The following is an 18,299-nucleotide window of genomic DNA, read 5'->3' on the forward strand; positions in this document are numbered from 1 at the left end:
GACGTCCGGCCCCGTCCCGGGGCGGGGAAGGGGCACCGCGAGTGGAGGCCGCCGGGGCTGCCCGGCCCCGGCCCCGGCCCCGCTCGGTCCGTGCTTTCCCGCAGCTCCGGGTGGCGATCGCTGGCTCGGGACCTCCCGCAGCTCGTGGGCAGCAGCGGAGGCGGCTGCGGGGAGGCGGCGTTCCACCAGCCGCCCGTTTTTCACCGGTTCTCGAACTTGTCTGTGTCTGGGGGGGCTTCTGCTTTCAGAAGGTTTGTGTTCGGTCCCTGGTACAGAAGGCAGAGACAGCCCCTGGCACTGATTTTTAATCAAAGATTGAATAATGCCCTATTTATTTTTTACTTTGTTTTTCTGGTCTTATAAAAGGGCTAAAGAAGCTCTGCTTTGGTTTTATCTTTGGCTGTGTTTATGTGCCTATTTATACTTAAGGTCCTTAATAATATACTCTGGACCGAGTATTGTGCATACACGATATGTGTTTGCAGCATAGTTTCATGGTACATCTCCACGCAAGAGCTTTGTGGGTGAGCCATTAGAAAAGATAAACATTTTCTTATCCCAGTCACAAAAAAAAAAATAAGTAAAGAGGCTTGCGGTTTGGTCTAAGCTGACTAACTAGGACTAGGTGCAGAAACTACTCCTGAAAGCCTCTTGCATGATTGTTTTCAGTGTGTCTGTGTAATTACATAAAGAAGAGTGCTGGCAAAGGATCCTGAATGCACAACTCTCATCTGGCATTCTTCGTCAGTGTGTTGGGTGTCAAAAATACTATTTAATTACTTCTTGTTTCTGTTTCAAAATTAAGACAATTTAGTGCTCCAGAAGGATGAAGATCTGCCAAAAGATAGCACTTCTCACCTACACAGGCTATGTGTTTGAACTTTAATCTTCCTGTTAGAGCTGCTGAATTTCATTTTGCATATTGGATGTGCTTACATGGTGGCTGCTAAGCTTTTCTAAGGATGAGCACCCATATCTGCTGATAGCTGTCATGACCTAGATTTAGTCCCAAAATCAGAGAGGAAATGCTCCTTGGGCCAGGCAGTTCCGTCTCCCTTCACATATGCACATGCTGTAATATGCACATCGTGTTGCAGAAACAACCCCCCTCGCTAGATCCTGAAAAGGCTAGACCTTGAATTTTTTTCCCTGAGGGGGTAGAAGTCACTGAACCAGAATCTGAACTTCAGTGTACACAGAATGCATTTGTAGCAGTTATGTGCTCAAAGATAAAACTCAGTGCTAAAGTGCAGTAAATCAATGCTGTCTGTGAGCTCACAGGCTACTCTGCAGTTCTGCTCCTGACTTCTAGTCAGTAGCACTCCCTGGAGAGAGCAAATGATGTTTAGAAATCATCCTTGCAATCCAGTGGTTGACAGTGGAATTTGCAGGATAATTTGCCACAGTATTTGCTGCTCTTTGGAGAACTTGTGAACAGCAACCAAGTCTGATATCACAGCTGTTTGGAGAAGATGCAGGAAAAAAAAGACACCCGAAGGAACCTTGACACTCAGTCCCACGCTACCCTTCGGCATGTTTGGGGAGAGATAGAACTTCCTGCTTCTCTGAGCTCAGTTGGCTGCGTGGGGGGACTCCTCAGTTCCAAAATACCTGCTAACTAGAATGCTTGGATCCAGTTTGTGCTGCTCTGTGGGCAGTTGTGTACTTTGCTGTCTTAATCAATCTGGAGAACAAACATCTATGCAAAATAAATAGTGTTGTGTGCCTTCAGCCATTTGTCAGTGAACCTCTGTCTGGAAATCTCACATTTAAAGAAAATAAATAAAGAGCATCTTGCTGAGAAACCACAGGCTGCTCTTTCTGGCAGCCTGGCTAAGAGTAGTATTCGTGCTGTTTGTATAGTCACCTTCTGCATAGGTATCTTTGTGGGTCTGTATTAAAGGACACTTCTGGGTTCACTTCTGCTCTCTGTGACCAGCCTCTTGATACTGCTTTTCTCTATGGGTGATTGGTGTTTGTTAATTTTAGGCCTTAGACATGTAGAATCCCATAGTGCCACTTGTAACTAACTTCCATATCAATTTGGTACATTTGGCAAGAAAAATATTCTCTTAAAATCAGTCTGGTATTGAGGTGAGGAAAAGGTGTTTCTCCTTCTTTGAGTATCATCTGTAATTAAGATTCTGCAGGCCAACTCATGTCTGCCGTGCCAGTTCTGCAGTTCCTTTGCAATAATTTTCTCCCCTGACACACTTGTCCAATCTTATTTCCTTTCTGTGGATGTCAAAAAGCAGAATTTGCTACCACAACTAGAAAGCAGTTGAGGTGCAACCAGAAGGCAGTTAAGGTTTCTGAACATCACTTAACATTAGAAATGAATTAGATTTGTACACTGAACCAGCAGTGTATAAGTGGCAGTTGCTTACCCCATTTTTGTTATCCATGCTTGCTGCTGTCATCCCTCAGGGATGAAGAGGAATTTTTGATCCTATTCTAATGCCATAAGTACTGCTGAGCTTGTTAAGATGTGAGAAGAGGCGAATAGTCGGGTACTTGTGGTTTATCCAGTAAGTGAGGTTTTCCTTGAGTGGTGTGGGTAATCAGAAGAAAAAGACCTGTAATTTAAGCTGCTGTAGCCTACATTTATTGTCTTGATTTTCACTGGATTACTGAATACTCCTGTCTTTTGTAGTATGGGTGGTAAAGAACATTGGCTTTGGCTTTTTTACCAGAGCTTGGTAATCCTGTGCTTGTTGACAGTGTATTTAAGTGCTGTTCATATGTATTTCCCTTTCCAAGACCTGCATCATCTTTTGGGAAACCTGTCTCAGGTTTGGGGAAAAAAATAAAGTGACTTTTTCAACAAATCTAGCTGCAGGCATAAATTCCATGACCTGCAGGTCCCAGTTTGGTCAGAAGTTTTCTAATAAAACAACAGCTCCATTCCATGTATTCAGTTTTTTCTCCCTAAGTGACACTGTCCAGCTTTGTTCACCTTGCCCACAGTTCTTAGCAACAGCTTTTTACCAAGTGCATGTACACAGAATTGGCATGAAAGGAAGGATGGATAACTGATAGTGTGTACTGTCACTGCTCAAGCAAGTAATCAGGGACATGCACAGATTTACCTGGTCTCTAGGTAACAGCTATAAAACATAACTTAAGAACACAACCTTGTACCAATACCTGTAGGAGTACTAGAGAACTCTTGGGTACAGTCTTGGTCCCACAACAGAAGATGGTCAGAGCTGCCTAGACGAAGTTACTTGGGATCCAAAAGCATCTATCAGTCTGACAATTGATGAATTGACCTGTGCATCAGAGCTGCTTGCTGGAAGAGAGAAAGAATTTACTTACAAATTTGGATCCTTGAAAGCCTTTGGGATTTGCACTGTGGTTGTCAGTAGAGGTGGGCTTCAGATCTTGCCTGGCAAGCAGCAAGACAAGGAAACCATTCCTTTGCCAGGTTTCTCACAACGTGGGAGTGCTACATGAAAAGAATCTTGAGCATTCAGTTATTGTCCAACTTGGTGATGTTTGAATGAGTGACTGCTGGTACAGGTTCTATCTGCAGAGCAAAGGCAGCCCATGACTGGGTTATTCGGCTGATGATCCCTGGGGCTGGCTTCAATTTCTTGTTTTGTCAGACTCCTCAGAACTTTGGAGAAAGCTTTAAGGGTTTTTTGTGCTTCATCTTTTTTTCCCTGCATGGAAGTGGTAAGACTGCTTTGCAGTATGCCAAGGTGATAAATGCAAAGAGCTGCACAGAAAATTTGATTTCATGTAGATCTCAGCAGTGAGAGAAAATTCCCAAATCAGGCTGAGAACTGAGTGTAATTGTATAGCTATGAGCCCTAATTTCATTTTCTTTTTGTTCAGGGAAATAAAATCGTACAGAGTAGGGATAATTTCATGCTAATTCATAAAGATGAATGCTATGCATTTAGGTGCTTAGCATTCTGAAGCTTATTTCCAGTTGTAAGTGATTTATAAAAGGTTTTATTTGAATTTAAAACTTTAAATTCTTGAGATTTCTCCGAATGCATTTGGGAGAGATATCCTCCTTGCTGTAAGGAGAAAAAAACAAGCAAGCAAACAAAACACCCAAACCATGTGCATATACAGCATATCTTTTTCATTTTCTTATGTAGAATGTTCCATTCTCTACATATTTTTTCATGTGTTGAAATTGCAAAATAAGAATTTGGCTTCCATGCTTCAATACAGATGAAACCATTTAGCAAATAATGTCTTGCAAGGGTCATCAACTCCAATGTTGAGAGCCCAGAGATGCTGTGCCTTCCACTATCCCTAACTGTGCCTAGTCTTAAAATGTGTCTGGAATTAAGGACTGCTACTTCTTCATACACTTGTGTTTTTCAAAAAGAAAACAGAAATATTTAGAGGACTGATACACTATTATTTATTTTCAGTTCTTAAAGGTGATAAGAGAGTAAAGAAGTGTTACTCTGGGTTACTATGAGATAAATGGAATAATCTAGGTTAGTCATAATAATAGGGGTATCAAAAGCTCCTGGTTGTCTTCAAATTTGATTAAATAATTGGAGATGCTTGCAGTCCTCTTGTGAAAGGACATCCTGACAAATAAAATTCTGAGCATGCAATTTTAATGTCTTCTATGAATATGACTTATCAGATTACTTGTGGTACTTTAAAATCCAACTGGGACTGCAAATTTCTTGTCTGCCACAAATAAATTAATGCCATTTAGCTTCCAATTATGCAGCCTACAACCAGGTTAATCTTAATTGATTATATGCTTTCAGTGTGTTTGCATATGCCTGTCCAATAATCAAAACCTTTCTAGATGCTGGTGTTTAAGTTTTTTGGAGTGCTGGGTTCACAGAAGGAAAAAATGTTGCTCAGAATTGTTTTTGTTTGAAAGAGAGAGAAACCTCCTCTGTTCTGCATAATGCCTGTGCATAAAGGGACACAAGCCTTAGCATTTAAGGAAGGCTAACCTAGTGGCTTGACATTTGTTTTCATCTAAATTATTTTTATATTCCAGTCAGTTTGTAACTTCCACTTTCTAGGTGAAGGATTCCCAGCTGATGTTGCCTTTGAAGAAAACAGTTACCACTGGCCATGCTCAGTATAACTCTCTCTATTCTCATAATGTTTTTTGCCTGCATAATTCACAGGGAACTTCTAAAATACTCTTTTATGAGTACTTAACTGACTCTTAATTTACAGACACTCTCTGTTGTTTAAATGCACTGACCTGAATCTTGGGAGGGAGCATAGATATTGTAGTGGCTTGTTCTCTGTGCAAGTGTTTGAAAGCTTCCAGGTGTTAAAATTCTTCTCCCAAGCCCAACAGAGCTTGGCTACAAGAATATAGAAACACTGTAAGGATCTTTATACTTAAAGAACATAATTTAATATAATTTATTAATTGATTAATTTCAAACCTTATCCTATGTTTAGTTTTGCCAAGAGAAGTTCTTAGAGGAACATTTTTGCAGCACAGAGGTGATTAATAATATGTATACTCTGTTCTGGACATTAAAACCAAGGACAATCATCTCCAGACCAGATCAGTAAGTGTCACCTTACAGAATTTCAGATTTCTTTAAAAAACTTTCTGCCACTGGGCAAGGAATTCAGAAAAAAAATATAGTCTCTTTATTTTTCTCTTTAGCTCTTTTTTCCTGCTTGCTTTTTTTACACCCTTTTGCCACTTTTCACTTATCCTTCAAGTTCATTGGGGCAGGGACTGATTCATGGTTACTTTCCTGGGGTCTTATATTGCAGGTAGTGGAGTGTCCTAGAGCCTTCATTTTATAATTAGCTGGGTGAACTGTACAGCTTTAAGAAAATCTGGAGTTTATTTCCTTTTACATTTTGCACCCCCTGTTCTGCTTTAGACAGAGGGTTTGCTGCATTAAACACTCTGTGGACCTGTCAGTGTCCTGCAGCACTTTTCTCTATTGAGTGATTGGATTTGAGACTGGCCTCTTGGGCGTAAATGCTGATACCAGTCTCTCTTGCTCTGAAACAGGCAGTGTTTGAATGAGCTCTAAATTTTCCATGAGAAATTCATCAAGTGTAAAAAGCAAAATCAGTAGTTTTCACTGCTTTCTTGTAAAGGAGCTGCTATCTTTCCACCAAAAGAAAGCTCAAAATGGTGTTTTCACAGGGTTTGAAGAGCCGGTTGTGACTCGCAGTGCTAGGCTGTGGTCTGGGCTGGCATTGTTTGGGCTGGGTGAATTAAACAATAGCCACAGCCTGCAAACAAGAGGACAAAAGCGTTTTCAAGGCCATGCTTCTAGCAAGCAAAAAAAAACCCAGACTGTTCAGGAAAGAGGGAAGTCGTGGAGAGAAGTTAGCTATTGCCAGTGTTATGGATAGTGCACTGGAAGAGAAAGAAACAATACAATTAAAAAAACAGATGTGAAATAAGAGAACAGAGCAAGAGTTTGTCTTAAAGTTACTTTTTGCCATGGCTGAGCAGGAATGTGAAGAGGAGTCAGTGTTAGGCAGCCTCTGGAATTGGAGGAGTAAAGCAGAGAGCTGATTTCTGCCTGTAGCTTTTGCCAATGCTTGAGCTAGAATTCCAGTGGGAGCTGAGCTGTGCAAAGGAGGTTAAAGTGGGGCTGCTCTGGCATCTGTGAAGCCAGTCCAGCATTGAGGGACAACATACAAACTCCTGAGGCACTGCACAGTGCTATTAAATAGAGAAAAATTGTACAGCAGACTGGTTACTAATAATCTTCCACTCCTTTTAAAACTCCACCATTTTACCTTTTGGGTCTTTCTGTAGCTGTTAAACCTATGTCTAATTCTGTCCAGTTGGGAGTATTAAATCTGTATACACCTATATATAAGCATTTTTGTCACATAACTAGGAAATTTCACAATTAATCCAGTTGAAATTATGTAAGGGCATATTAATTGCATAGACTGCTTTCATTTTAGTCCTGTGTTTTAGGACACTTTGGAATTTCCAGTATGCAGAAACAGGTAAATATTTCTGCTAAACTTGAGAAGGTTCACAAGGGTCTTTGTAAGAGTAGAGTTTCTGCTATCATTCCACTCAATTTCTTTCAAGAGATGAATAATAATATACCTCACTAATAAAGAACCCCAAATTGTGGAATTGTCTTTTCCAGAGAAGGGGATAGATTTAGCTTGTCAGCCCTGTGTGCACAGTACAGACAGAGCTTCTTACTAACCTTGTGATGGCTTCTGTAAGAGTTGGTGACATGTCTTTGTCCTTTCTGAGCATTGTGCTGGCAGTTGCTTTTTCCATTAAGTAGCAAGAAGCATAGCTCGTGGCTGAGCAGGGTAAGTGAGGTTGAGGGAATATTGTGTGAGACTCCACAGGTGTATTTTCAGTTGTGTTCAGACAACTGAAGGGTGGTACTTGTCTGATGTGGCTGTTGAGCAATGGTGTAGCATCTCTAACTGTAGAAAATTTCTGGAGATGGCTGCCAATTCTGTTAAGGACAGATTTCAATACCTTGGTCTGTGCTTGTGTTACAGTCAAGTTTGGTTTAGATTCTGTGCTTCCCCTAGGGCAAAGTGTCCAGAGATCAGTGCAAAAATCAACTAACAACCTTCCTGGTGCCTTTCTAGTCATGCCTTAGGCTGAATGAGTATCATAATGTCTTTTGAGATTGCTTCAGCTGTATCTTTTCAGGTTTCCTTATAAGAAATAAGTAATTTTGATAATTATGTGATTTTTAAAAAAAAAAATATTTCTAGGTCTTAATCTGAATGTGGATGTTTAAAGATAAGTAAAAACTTAAGTTCTCACAGATATGTCTTAAAAACTTACTCATGGAGCTGTTAATACATGTGTTGCAAAGGAATGCTTGTGTTGGGTTTTCCAGTGGGTTCAAAACTTGTGATGAACTGAAGAAATCATCCTGAACTACCTTGAACTTTGGGAGCAAAACCAGATTATTGTACAGAATTAGCTGCAGAAGTGGTCTTAAAGGGAGGAAAGCACGTCAAGGTAGTAAAATAGGTATCCCATGTAGGGAATAAATTAGGACAAAGTCTGCAAATAGAGTCTGGGGTAGGGATAAGACAACAGGAAGCTCTTGTAGCCTGCTGAAGCTGAGAGCATGCACTGCTTTCTGGAGATCTGTGTGCTTCCCCATCTGGTGGCTGCCCAGACAAAACAGGAGAACCATCTGCCTTCCAGCTGGTCTGTCAGAAGGTGCCTACCGGGAAGCTCACGTGTTTGCTTGTGGAGCCTGCCAGTCCTTGCAGCCCGGAGATGGGATGTGAGGATCAACAGGGGAAAACAGGGAATAGAGGAATGCACACAGACAGGGCTCTCTTCATCATTAGAAACTTTCTGTGTTGTCCACTTGTTTGTATGAAGGTGCATCTTTCCTCTGGTGTTGTCTGTACAAGTAGCGGTATAAAAACCGATACCTAATTTTTCTTAAATCTTCAAACATACAATCTTGCACCTGTTTGTTTTAACCTATGTTAATTAATGAGTGGAAATCAGCTTAAAAGGTGGTGCATGGAAATCTCAAACTTGAATGCTGACTTTCCTCATCTTTCCTGAAAGTATGTACAAAATTTATTAAAAGGATCTGAACACTCACTGGCAAACAGTAGCTCCCTGTAGTGGAGCAAGACAAAAATGGTGTCTTGCAGGTTTGTCAGTTTGCGATAAAATCAGAGATATTTTGCTGGAAAGTTCACTTTAGATTCATGGATTGCATATTGGCTTCTTGTTGCCCACTTTAAACTTTTATTGAAACACTTAGAATCATAACAATGCATAACACTCAGAAGTCCTCCTAACACCGCCTGTTTCAGAGGCTTAGTCTGGGATTTTTTTGTTTGCTTTGCATAACGAGTCATTAAATCATAAGAAGCAGAAGGATTGCTGTGAAAGTCAGCACATTCTGCTCTTCTCTGTAGTTCTGCAAAGGGAAGGGAAGAGCGAGAGGGGCAGCGCCCGGCTGGGTCTCAGACCCTGGGGAGGGGACAGGATGGAAGCTGAACCTCGCTGGGAAGAGGGACGGAGTCACTTCAGTCCCTAATGAGGTTTACTAAGAACAGCATTGGGTTCTTTGCCAGTCTTGGCAGGGGCCAAGGGTATTAGCCATGTGCAGGGGTTGAAATAGAAATCAAGGTTTATTTTTAGCACCGGTCTCTTTAGGGCATATTGGAAACCTGATCAGGGAAGGGAAGTACTGTCATGCTCAGTGTGAGGGAGGCTCCTCAGCACCTGCAGTGTCAGTGGATCGTGAGCTGGAAGTGAAATTGGGAGAGTTGGATTTATATAGAATGTCTCCTCCTGGTGCTTCTGTGGGTTTGGTTTATCTCTGATTTGCTTGGCCAGACCTGGAGTGCTAAATGGAGATGAGGGCACAGAAGGAAAACTGCTTCCCAAATTACCTAAACATTTCATGGCTCAAATAGCTCTATTTTATTATGCATTAATGCAGATATTATTATTGGCCTGATGCATAGCTTATACTTTTACTAATTTTACCTGGAGCACTTAAAGGTAGACTACTGTAAAATAAACATGCACATTATGCTGATCACAAAGTATTGTTGTGAAAGACTACTGTGGGAGGGCACGCTCAGAATAGAAATGAGATTTAGTTTGACTCTAAAAGAATTTTTCTTCTCCAGGGAGTTTGCTGAATATGTCCATGAAGGCACCCACCCCCCCCATAATGCAACATGTGACACAGATTCTAGTGAAATGGTTGTTAACTGGTTTCCTGTTCTGGGGTATCCTGATTCATTACAGCAGTATTAGGCTTATTTTACAGAGATAAATTTTGTGGAAAATTGTTTTCCATGAAGCTTCACTCCATAGCAGACTGCTACAATCATTATGGAAAACTAGGCAAAGAAATTACAGGTCTCTGTGCCAAAAAATTTAAATATATTAATTATTAAGGTTTCTTTTATCATATTTAAGCAAAATAAGATAGGTATTTTTTAAAGATAGCATAGCGCATCAATATGCAATGCATTTTCTTTTACTGTAGTAAAATGTGGACTTAGAAAATCCATTTGTATTGTAAATTTACTATGAAATTGTCAAGGGCCATAGAACCTGTGTGTTGACCAGGGACTTGGTGAAATTGAGCTCACATTTCTTAGAGATGTATCTAATGCAATGTCCATTCCCTGTTTATTAATCTTTTGTTCAGATCCTCAGTTCACATTTGATTCTGGCTTTCTGTTGGTTAAATGGATCACATCCATGTGACACAAAGGTGCATGCCTTGTGCCTTAAATCTGCCACTTTCAAATGTGTAAGCACATTGTTTCTGTGCAAATAATGAAGCATCGAAGGAGTGAACATAATATATTTTATGTGACATACAAAAAACCTTGATATGCAAAGTCATGTGTCTGAGTATTTCTAGAGTTGTTTCACCTCTGTGTCCTCTGCAAGCTGAACTGTTTCTGTAACCCACTTCCCTGTCTTATAGAACCCCAAGTAATCTTCTGCGACCTTAATTAATTAAAATAAACGAATTGCTTTGCAGATGTGACACATTTTTAAATCTGTGCCTTCTAATCATGAACATTATTCCAACTATGTATTTATTTTTGATTGAGTAAATAAATACATAATCCCCCATATCCATTATGGCTTGTTTGTTCAGCAAGAGTTCTAATAGTAAAATACTTCTGCAAGTAAAATAAAATTAATATTGTACCTGTTTGATTGCAGGTTGCTTCTTACTATAACTTCGTTATGGAAATTTGGGGATTTAAACTTGAGAGTTGAGGCAGAATTCCAGTGTTGGTCTTAACTGAAGCTGGTTCAGGTGCAGAGTGAATTTGTTCTGTTGGGATAATTTCCTGCCCGAGTTGTGTTGGCTCAAGCTGCCAGGGCACTTCTTTCTCCTCTGTTGAGGAAAGATGTACCTGTATTTCTGTATTTTTCTGAAATCCAAATGGTATTTGAAGCTTAATGATCCTTCAGTCTTTGTGATGTACAAAGATGTCATTGGATATGAATGCCCTGGCTGTACATTTCTGCTCTCAGAACACCTGCAGTGGGCTGCTTTTCCTCTGACTGTTTTCACTCCAGTTTGTGTTAGAATAGATAATTCTGTTGTTCTCCACTTGGTGTTTTTTTGGGCTGGATTCCCACCCATGTGACATGAAACAATGTACAAAAATCGGATTTTTGTCTGACTTGCCTGATCTAGATAGTGAAAATACAGTGAGCCCTTTTTAAGCTGTTTTTTTGCCAATTGCTAATCTCATCCTGTTGTAGTATATCTGTTCTCTGACTTGTGTGAAAGGAGCCTCAGAGATGTATAGGATGGGGTTGAGGAAGACTTTTGTTTCCTGCTGCAGTGAAAAATTAATTCAAGACATGGCAACAGCTGCGGGTGACAATTTAGAGTTGCTGAATAAGTATTGTAATCAGCATTTATCACTGAAATCACATGGGATTAAATACTTTGAGGTGATTGTTCTTGGGCACAGCCTTAGGGAGGGTTATTACCATGACACAACTAGTTGTCATGGCAATGCATGGAGAAGAGGGAGACTCTTCCTTCCTCTTTTGCATTCTGCACTACTCTTATTAAAGGGAAGTCAGATCATTGGCAAAGTTGTAGTCTTCTTTTTAAAAATATAACAGCAGTTTGTACTATTGGCCCTTCATGTTCTGGTTGAGATCACAGCACGTTACATGTTCCTTTTGTGGATTTGCCTTTTCTTTGTGAAACTGGCCTCAACTTTCTCATGTGTGGGTGGTTGTGTCGTTTGTTCCCTTGCTTCCCCTGAAGTTGGGCTTTTCCCTGGAACCCAGCTGAGCTCCCAGAGTCTGTCCCAAGGTCAGAACAAGGTGGCAGCATGTGAGGATGCTGTTGGAGCTGTGCAGGGCACTGGGGTAATGCTGTCTTACAGGTTACCCTGCCTGCTTTCCCTGCAGTGCTTCACCTTCACACCCTGTCAGGTGATAAGTGAAGGTTGATACCAAAACAAAGAAAATCTGGGGAAAGTGATACAGTAAATTGGTCTCCCTGACTTGTTAATGGGTTTTGTTATTCAGTGAAATTAATATTGATAGCATTTCCTTTCTATGTGATGATCTGTGAGTTGTAGCCCTGCATTTTGCTGAAGTCACCTTGGTGAAACTCAGATAAGGTGAATTGGTCTTTGCACAAATGCTCAAATTACTGTTTTGGAGTCTAATTTATAATTAAAATTTATTTTTGAATATCTAGTTTCAGAAGTATGTTGTAAGCATCCCTTAATGGTTTATTTTATGCATCTAAAACCCTTTCTCTTTCATGTCATAAAGTAATGACAGGTCTTCACAGACCTCTCCCTGCTTGGGTCTCATCAGAATATGATTCTAGCAGTGCTAATGGACTATTACATATGTGTGTCCAGCCCACAAATGCTCATGTGGTAGCAAAGAGTTTTTATTAACTGTAAGTCAGACATAACTTTGCAAAACTGTGGTGTTTGTCTTAGAAGAGTTAATAAATAAGTTTGATCTTTGAAACTCTGTAGTCTTAAAACATAAAGTTTGGTAAATGTTTTTGCAGTGAAAAGCTATGCCAGGTCTCAAGTCTCATTTGACAAGTTTTTCCTTACAAGTTGAGCAGCCCCCAGTTAGTTTTTTAATAAAAACATCAACAACCTCAAATAGAATTTTATGTATTTGTTTTAGATATTTATTTAATGAGTGTCAGTTGTGGAGTTTTTCTTAATGTGGATTGATTTTTTTCTCACAGTTGCTGCAGCCCAAGCCATAGCAGAAGAAAGAAGAAGCCAAAGTGGCATTAGCCCTCTTGCAGTCCAGACCTCAATAAAGACAGCAACTAAACCAGGTATAATTACAGGTCATTGCTCTTAATGAAGTGCTGGGCTCACAAGGGAAAGTTAGTAGGGATTGAAACAAAGATATTTAGAGAGAAGTTTGGTGCTCTTTCTTCAGGAAGCATCAGAGCATCTGGTAGATGGTTTGTAGCTCTGGGTTTGGTGACAGCTTTCTGCTTTTGACTGGCTCAGAATCCAGCTGAAGTTGTCTGTCTTGTAAGCAGGGTGTGACAACAAAGATAAATGATGGTAACTGGGCAAGTTACCAGCTCACTTTTTGCTGAAATTCAAGTTTTTATACCTGCAAAGACTGCTTAAGTCTTGGTTCTGCTTAGTCTGCAAATGAGCTGTCCTGCAGTGCTCTGAATTTGTCATGACAGGTGAACTATCTGTTCCCAGATGACATTTTCCTAAATTCCTGTCATTCTTGTTCATGGGAGTTAATATGTGCAAGAATGAGGATCAGAGCTGACTTTGGAATAGGGTATATTCTCACATGTCTGACTTCTTAGGCTTTCTTTTGACTTTACCTATTGAGCCTTTAATACGATGTCTGCTTTCTCTTGCACCTATTAAAAATAGAGTTGTGAGGGAATGGAAAGAGGGAAAAGGAGGCTGTTCAGCTTTCTATGAATTTTTCAGATGGTATCTTTAATCTCCATATAAAATGTGCAGTGATACGGGGGTGTGTGCATCTCTTAGGAAGTTTCATTCTCCTTTTGATAGTAAAGACTTTTGACTTTTTATTTCAATTTGAATGTTCAAAGTCATTGACAATTATGTGTCTTCCAATTTTTTTTTGACAGTGATAGATGGTTCCATGCTAAGAACAGAAGAAAGGCAAAGACTGGCCAGGGAGCGTAGAGAAGAGCGGGAAAAGCAACATGGTATTCTCATGTTTCACTTAAAATAAAATTTTCTAAAATGTTTCTGTTAAAGGAATTACTGTCCCTCTTACTCCTTGTTCTGTCACTTTTTGTCAGCTTGCTGGTGACAAGAGACAAGGTCTGCTCTTGGTCTTCCATCAGTGTCCATCTGTGAACCTGAATGAGGAAGTTTTTGATTTGAGAGGAAAACACTGTAGAGAGTTTTAGTTTGTTGAAGCTCTGTGTCACTTCTGTCCTTCCATTTCCTAGTGACCACCCAGCAAATTTAGCCAATTCCTTATTGAAAGCCTTAACAAAAACACTTTGGAAAAGAAAAATTTTAGCTTAGAACTCCTTCCTATAAGCCTGAAGACTGACATTTGAAGAGTGCTGATTCAGAGAAAACCAAAAAAGATTTAGCTACTTAAATGGCTTGTTTGCCTTGAACACTGCTTCCCTTGTTACCCAGCACACTGAAATGACTCCTGTATTGAAGTGTCAGCAATATACACTTTATCTTAGCAGGGAATCTGAGACTAGAGAACAGCAGAAAACTCTTGCCCAGCTTTATGCTGTTTGTGATGTGAATCAGTGCATGTGTGTGTAGCAGGAGATGAAATGGTCACAGTGGGCCCTGGAGCCCTGGGTCTTGGGCTCCCAGCTTGTGAAAGAGATGTCTCTCTGAGCTGTATGTTTGTTTCTCAACATAAAAGCAAAGACCCCCAACAACAGGAATTATTGTGTCATCCTAGTATGGGAACAGGGTAGTATTATGATGCATATAAAACTCAGAAATATTTTGGGGCCCTGAGTGTAGATGCTGCCTGTGGTGTCATTATCTGTCAATATTGTTGGTGTCATTATCTGCTCTCCTGCTTCATTCCATCTGTCTGGCCATGGAAAATACCCTGTGCATTCTAGCTTTGTGTCACAGGACCTGAGGCTTCCTGTTGAACTGCACACAGCTGTTCCTTGGTGGAGGCTGCAGAGAATAGTGATATCACTGTTTTGAACTCCAATGCAGGAACTGTAGGGTCTTCCCATCTTGTCACTCAGTGCCTTAAAGATTACTATTTACTATATTTTGTTCTAAAAAATTAAATAAAGATGCAACACAGAAAATTCAACTTTTTGATTTTTAATTTACTGCTTCCTTTCAGAGACATCACCATTATGTTGATAAGAAAAGTATATGCTTAATATAGGGAATATACATATCCTGATATTCCTGTCTAGACAGTAAGGCCTAGTGGCAGGCAAAATTGGAATTCCACTTCCAACCTGGGGACATAATTAAAGATGAGTCTGACATCTGTGATGTCATCCACCTCTGCAAGCTCATCTTCCTGTACATTTCCATTTCAAGTGGTAAGAATTCTGCTTGGATAGTCTCTTGCTTGTAAGTTGCATTGCAATATCAATGAATGGCTAAATTTGATTTTAGTTTTTTCTTAAAAATATTCTTACAGCTGCCAAAGAGACACAAATCCTTGAAAAGGAGAGAAAAGCAAAACTCCAGTATGAAAAACAGTTAGAAGAAAGGCAGAGAAAGCTAAAAGAAATGAAGCAAAAAGAGGAACAACGGAGGGCAGCAGTTGAAGAAAAAAGGAAACAAAAAATAGAGGAGGAAAAGGTAACATTCATCAAAGTTCTATAGTTTAAAATAATTACATTGTTTTCCTACATTACCATGCTCTGAAGTGGTGTGAATGAGAGACTTAGGGAAATGATGAATGTGTTAGAAGATAAAAGTACTTTCCATGTCTATAGTGGGCTATGTAGGCATATGTCCACGTTCTCCACAGAGCTTTAGCTACAGCTGAGGCACTTGGGATTTCAGGAGCTGTGGCTGTTTGACTTCTGGCTATTTTTCACATGAGCAAAAACCCCACCCCATATTCTTAGATTTCCAGATGCCTTCAGAGCACTTTGTAGAGTATGTCTGTAAATCACCATGGGTGACAGCTCTTGGGTTTACTTCTCATATTCTGTGTCTTGCTTTCTTGGAGCTCTGCTGTGGCCTGAGACTCACATTCTCTTAGTTCTTCTTCATCAGAATTCATTCCTGTATGATGAAAGGTGGTGATGTTATCTGTGTATTTGTCATTGGCTGCTTTGAACTGTGTAGTGACTGTTCTCACTGGCCTTTGCTCTGACTGCACATGGACAGGCAGAGCAGTGTGTGAATTTGGGAGTCAGTGGATAGAAGCTGATAGCAGAAATAAATACATGAAGTTATCCCATCCTTTTGACAAGTCCCTCTGTTAGTGCATATTAAGTGTGCAAGTTCTGAAAGGATTAATTTCCAGGGTGTCAGCAGTGGAAGCATCTCACATCTGTGCTTTCATAAGCGGGTTGTAAGAACTTGCTTTGGGTCATTGCTGAAGAGCCTGTAAGCCTGGCTAGCTGCTCCTTTGGAGTTCAGTGTTATGCTGTTATAGCAATCCATCTTTGCTGCCCTTTTTCACTGGCAGTATTCTACACTGGTGTTTGGTTTTCTGTAATCAGCTCCTGGGTGTGATCAGATTGATAGTCTGTTTGAACTTCATGGAATGGTTTACATTGCTGGAGAACAGAAGTATTTGGGTGGGCTGTGACTGCAGTCCAGTGCAGTGTCATTTCTTCAAGCACCTACCCTATGCAAACAGCATCCTTTATGCTTCAAAAAGATGTTACCTTTAAATTTATTATATTTAGTCATGTAGTTTTGAGGATGGTAGATATGTTTTAAGTGGCCACCAGGACGAATAATCAAGGAAGACAAGGACTAGCAATGAGGTGTTAACCTTGTCTTTTACTCAGTCCCTGGAGATAACCTACACAGAGAGTTACAATGCAGAATCTGAAAGGTGGGAAGACAGTATGGATTTGACCTGTAAAACCTTGCCTTCAATCAGAAAGTGAAAACAGATCTTGACTTTGGTACTCTGACACGAGGAAAAGATACCAGCAAGATACCATCTACAGCTGTAAATTTGGTAGATAGAAGTGCATCAAAATATATAGTCTCCAGCATTATTGTTAACTTATTCAGCCAAGTCTTATTTAGTTATACATCTAATAAGGTAGAAGCAGCAGCACAGTAGCAAATACTGTGGAAAGGAAGTGGTTCTAAGAATCTTGAAGACCACAAGCCATGATGAGGATTCAGATCCCTGTCTCCCCACAGCTCCTCAGTTATTCTGTACATTTCTGCAGCTCACTGTATTGAGACCTTGAGCTCATTTCTGTCATTTGTAAAGTGAAGCCTATGTCTTTAACTCTGACTGAAGAATTACTGCACTGCAGATACCTCCATGGAAATACAATCTACAGATTACATAATGTCTGGGTACTTTGGCACCTTAGGTAAACTCTAGTTCAGGTTTCTCTAACAGAGGGGAAGCTAAGCTTTATATTTCAAACAAAAACTTTAAGTTTTATCTTTTGTCAGTGAGCAGAATCCTCCCTTCCTTCCAGGTTTACATTGTGTGTTTATCACGGCAACTTTTTTATTTTGTATTGTAAAATAATAATTGGTGTTGAAAGAAGGTGAAAGTCTTGTGTTCCCAAGTGGGACAAATGGCTGTTTAATGAGTTCCCTTGACATCTTACTGCAGTGTATCTGCAGCAAATATTGCTTCAAAAGATCACTTGGGATATAACTATTCCAGAAGAGAAATGTGTTGTTGACTCGTGTGGAAATCTGGCTGGCAAGAGAGTCTAGCGTGGTTACGGTTCATCTTTATGCACAAGAGCTAAAGCTCCCCTCTGGCAGTTACTAGTTCTGGAGACAGCAGCAAAAGCTTCTTTCAGCCCCCTTTGTCCTGTCAGCAGTGGTTGCTGAGGCCTGAAGTTGATTTGTCTTCTTTTGCAGTTTTGCCTTTATGTCTTGGTGCTCCTGGTTTCATCACATCTCTCATAATGTCAGTGTCCATTAATACCTGGGTCATTGTTTTTATCGTTCTTTGAAAGCACAAATAACTTTATTCTTGGTATTTTATAATGGAAAATTTTTATCATCTTTTAGAAATAACTTCACATATAAATAGTTTCAAGGGTAACCAATTACTTTTGCTCAGTTTGGGATCCATCCCTATTTAGAAAATAAGTAGTGCTGTTTACTGAATAGGAAATCTGTTTGGTGGCTATTTTAAGTAAAGAGTAGAATAGATTATCTGTGCTTTAGCTTGACCTAATCATGTTTGCAGTGTTTTGAAGCCATTAATTGCCTTCAATATTCTTTGCATGATAATTTTTGTAACAAAAGCCCGGTAAAAGAGATTATAAATCATACTGGGGAGGGGGGGAGTCTATATTTTGCTTTCTGCTGTGGCTGTGGTTAAGTGTTACAAGCTTCATGGAGCTGTTGTTTGGTAGGAGCGCTATGAAGCAGTTCTGCATCGCACCTTGGAACGGAATCAGCGGCTGGAAACACGACAGAAGAGATGGTCATGGGGGGGGTCTGTAACTCCAGACTCAGAAGGCAAAACAGGTAAGCAGCACTGTTTTTAGCAGGACTAAAATCACAGAATATTCTGTGTGAATACTGGCAGATGTAGCACTGGGGGGACCTGGGGATCCTTGCCTATCTTGGATCTTAAAGCAGGATCCCTGGGTAGCTCATGGGAAAGTGTCATATCTGTACTTGCCCTGAAATGCTGCTCAGAGCTATTTTTGATCTTG

The 18,299-nt window shown here is 40.2% G+C and overlaps 1 protein-coding gene across 3 annotated transcripts in view; it reads left to right on the top strand.

Moving 5' to 3' along the window:
• MAP7D3 (MAP7 domain containing 3) overlaps nt 1-18,299 on the top strand; it is a 43,371-nt gene that overhangs the window by 240 nt on the left and 24,832 nt on the right. For all 3 annotated transcript variants that reach the window (XM_015626464.3, XM_015626462.3, XM_015626463.3), the window contains exons 2-5: nt 12,684-12,779; nt 13,575-13,655; nt 15,104-15,267; nt 17,994-18,108. In XM_015626464.3, the coding sequence (XP_015481950.1) occupies nt 12,684-12,779; nt 13,575-13,655; nt 15,104-15,267; nt 17,994-18,108 (456 nt within the window). The remainder of the gene's footprint in view (nt 1-12,683; nt 12,780-13,574; nt 13,656-15,103; nt 15,268-17,993; nt 18,109-18,299) is intronic.

This window comes from Parus major, chromosome 4A (assembly GCF_001522545.3).
Source record: "Parus major isolate Abel chromosome 4A, Parus_major1.1, whole genome shotgun sequence".
NCBI lineage: Eukaryota > Metazoa > Chordata > Aves > Passeriformes > Paridae > Parus > Parus major.